This window comes from Lipotes vexillifer, unplaced genomic scaffold (assembly GCF_000442215.2).
Source record: "Lipotes vexillifer unplaced genomic scaffold, Lipotes_vexillifer_v1.1 scaffold1115, whole genome shotgun sequence".
NCBI classification, from domain to species: domain Eukaryota; kingdom Metazoa; phylum Chordata; class Mammalia; order Artiodactyla; family Lipotidae; genus Lipotes; species Lipotes vexillifer.
Genome location: NW_006792080.1, coordinates 176648 through 177965, shown reverse-complemented (window position 1 = coordinate 177965; position 1318 = coordinate 176648). Strand labels below are relative to the sequence as shown.

At 56.1% G+C, this 1318-nt stretch overlaps 1 protein-coding gene across 2 annotated transcripts in view; it reads right to left on the bottom strand.

The window, feature by feature from the left end:
• ALDH1L1 (aldehyde dehydrogenase 1 family member L1) overlaps window positions 1-1318 on the bottom strand; it is a 43580-nt gene that overhangs the window by 39237 nt on the left and 3025 nt on the right. Inside the window, exon 4 of one of the 2 annotated variants that reach the window (XM_007465259.1) lies at window positions 1220-1294. The exons of the other annotated variant lie outside the window; for it this stretch is intronic. Coding sequence (XP_007465321.1) covers window positions 1220-1294 — 75 coding nt within the window. The remainder of the gene's footprint in view (window positions 1-1219; window positions 1295-1318) is intronic. 2 annotated transcript variants of the gene reach the window in all.

Here is a 1318-nt window from a genome sequence, read left to right as displayed (position 1 = left end):
GAAGCATTTTCTCTGCTCCAGGAAAGAGGAAGGCTGTGCGGCGGTCGGGGAGGAAAGCCAAGGCGCTGGGCCCGGCGGGAGGGAAGGTGGCGGGGGGAGCCCCCGGAGACCTGAGGCTGAGAAGCCGGGAGAACTCAGAAGCGTCTAAGGCAGGACTGCCCAGGGGGAGCTTCCCTGGTAACGGACGTGCTCCACATCAGCCCCATGTGGTTTCTGGGGACCTGAAATGTAGCCAGTGAGCCTGATGACCTTGATCTTTAACTACAAGTCATTTAAATTAATTTAATAGCCACCAGTGACTAGCGGCTGCCCACTGGACGCCGCCCTGAAGGATGCTCTTGGTTGTTTTCTGTAGGATGAACGTCAAACCTCCAGCAGGTCTCCCTGCTCACTCCTGTGAACAGGTGGATCCAAGGCCGCATAATGGGGCCCAGGGCTGGGGGCACAGCCACTGCTGTGCTATGGAGATGCCCCCATCTGACTCTTGTCCTGGCCAGCCTCCCCCGCTGGACACACCACCTCTACGGGGCCTGCACAACCAGCTCTGACATCAGCCTATTGGGTCGGCCCTCCTCCCCCTGTGGGAATTCAGTGCAGTGACCACACCTGGGCCAGCCTTGGCCAGAAGCCCCCAAGACCGGAACATGTGACAGAGGCTGCCAATCAGAGCGCTCCCCCATGCCGGCCAGTGATTGGCTCAGGATCATCACATGACCTAAATCGGCCAATCAGAGTCTCCTCTGATTTTTTATTCATAAATCCTAGGGGAAAGAGGATTTCTCTTCCCCCTAGAATCAAGAGGTATAAAACTTGAGGCACCAGGGACTACTTTTCCTCCCATTTAAGGGCAACCTGAGGATGAAGCTAATCAAACGGAGGAAAGTAGAATCAGGGTGAAGAAATAGAAAGATGGAATCCCGTGACAGGCCTTAAGCCTCTGGATTCAGCCAGGCTTGATGGCATCCTGCCTGGAGTCTTCTATCTTAAATGAGCCAAAAATGTCCCTTTTTGGCTAAAGCTTGTTGAGTTGTTCTGACACTTGTAAGCAAGAGTCCCGACTATACAATATTATATGTCCTAATCCTGCCTCTGAAACCCTGAAATGAGCGTTCTCCCCCTCCAGAATCCTGGCCAGCTCAGGGCAGCGGGCTGGAGCTGGGCGGGGTGGGGTGGGGGTGGGGCGGGGTGCCTGCAGGGGAGGCCCTGGGGGCAGCCTTACCATCCCTTTAACGCCTTCAGGGAGGAGGAAGCGGCTGTACAGCGTGCTCACAGTGTCGTCCGGGAGGATCTCACACTCCTTCTGGAGCAGGAGGTCCCC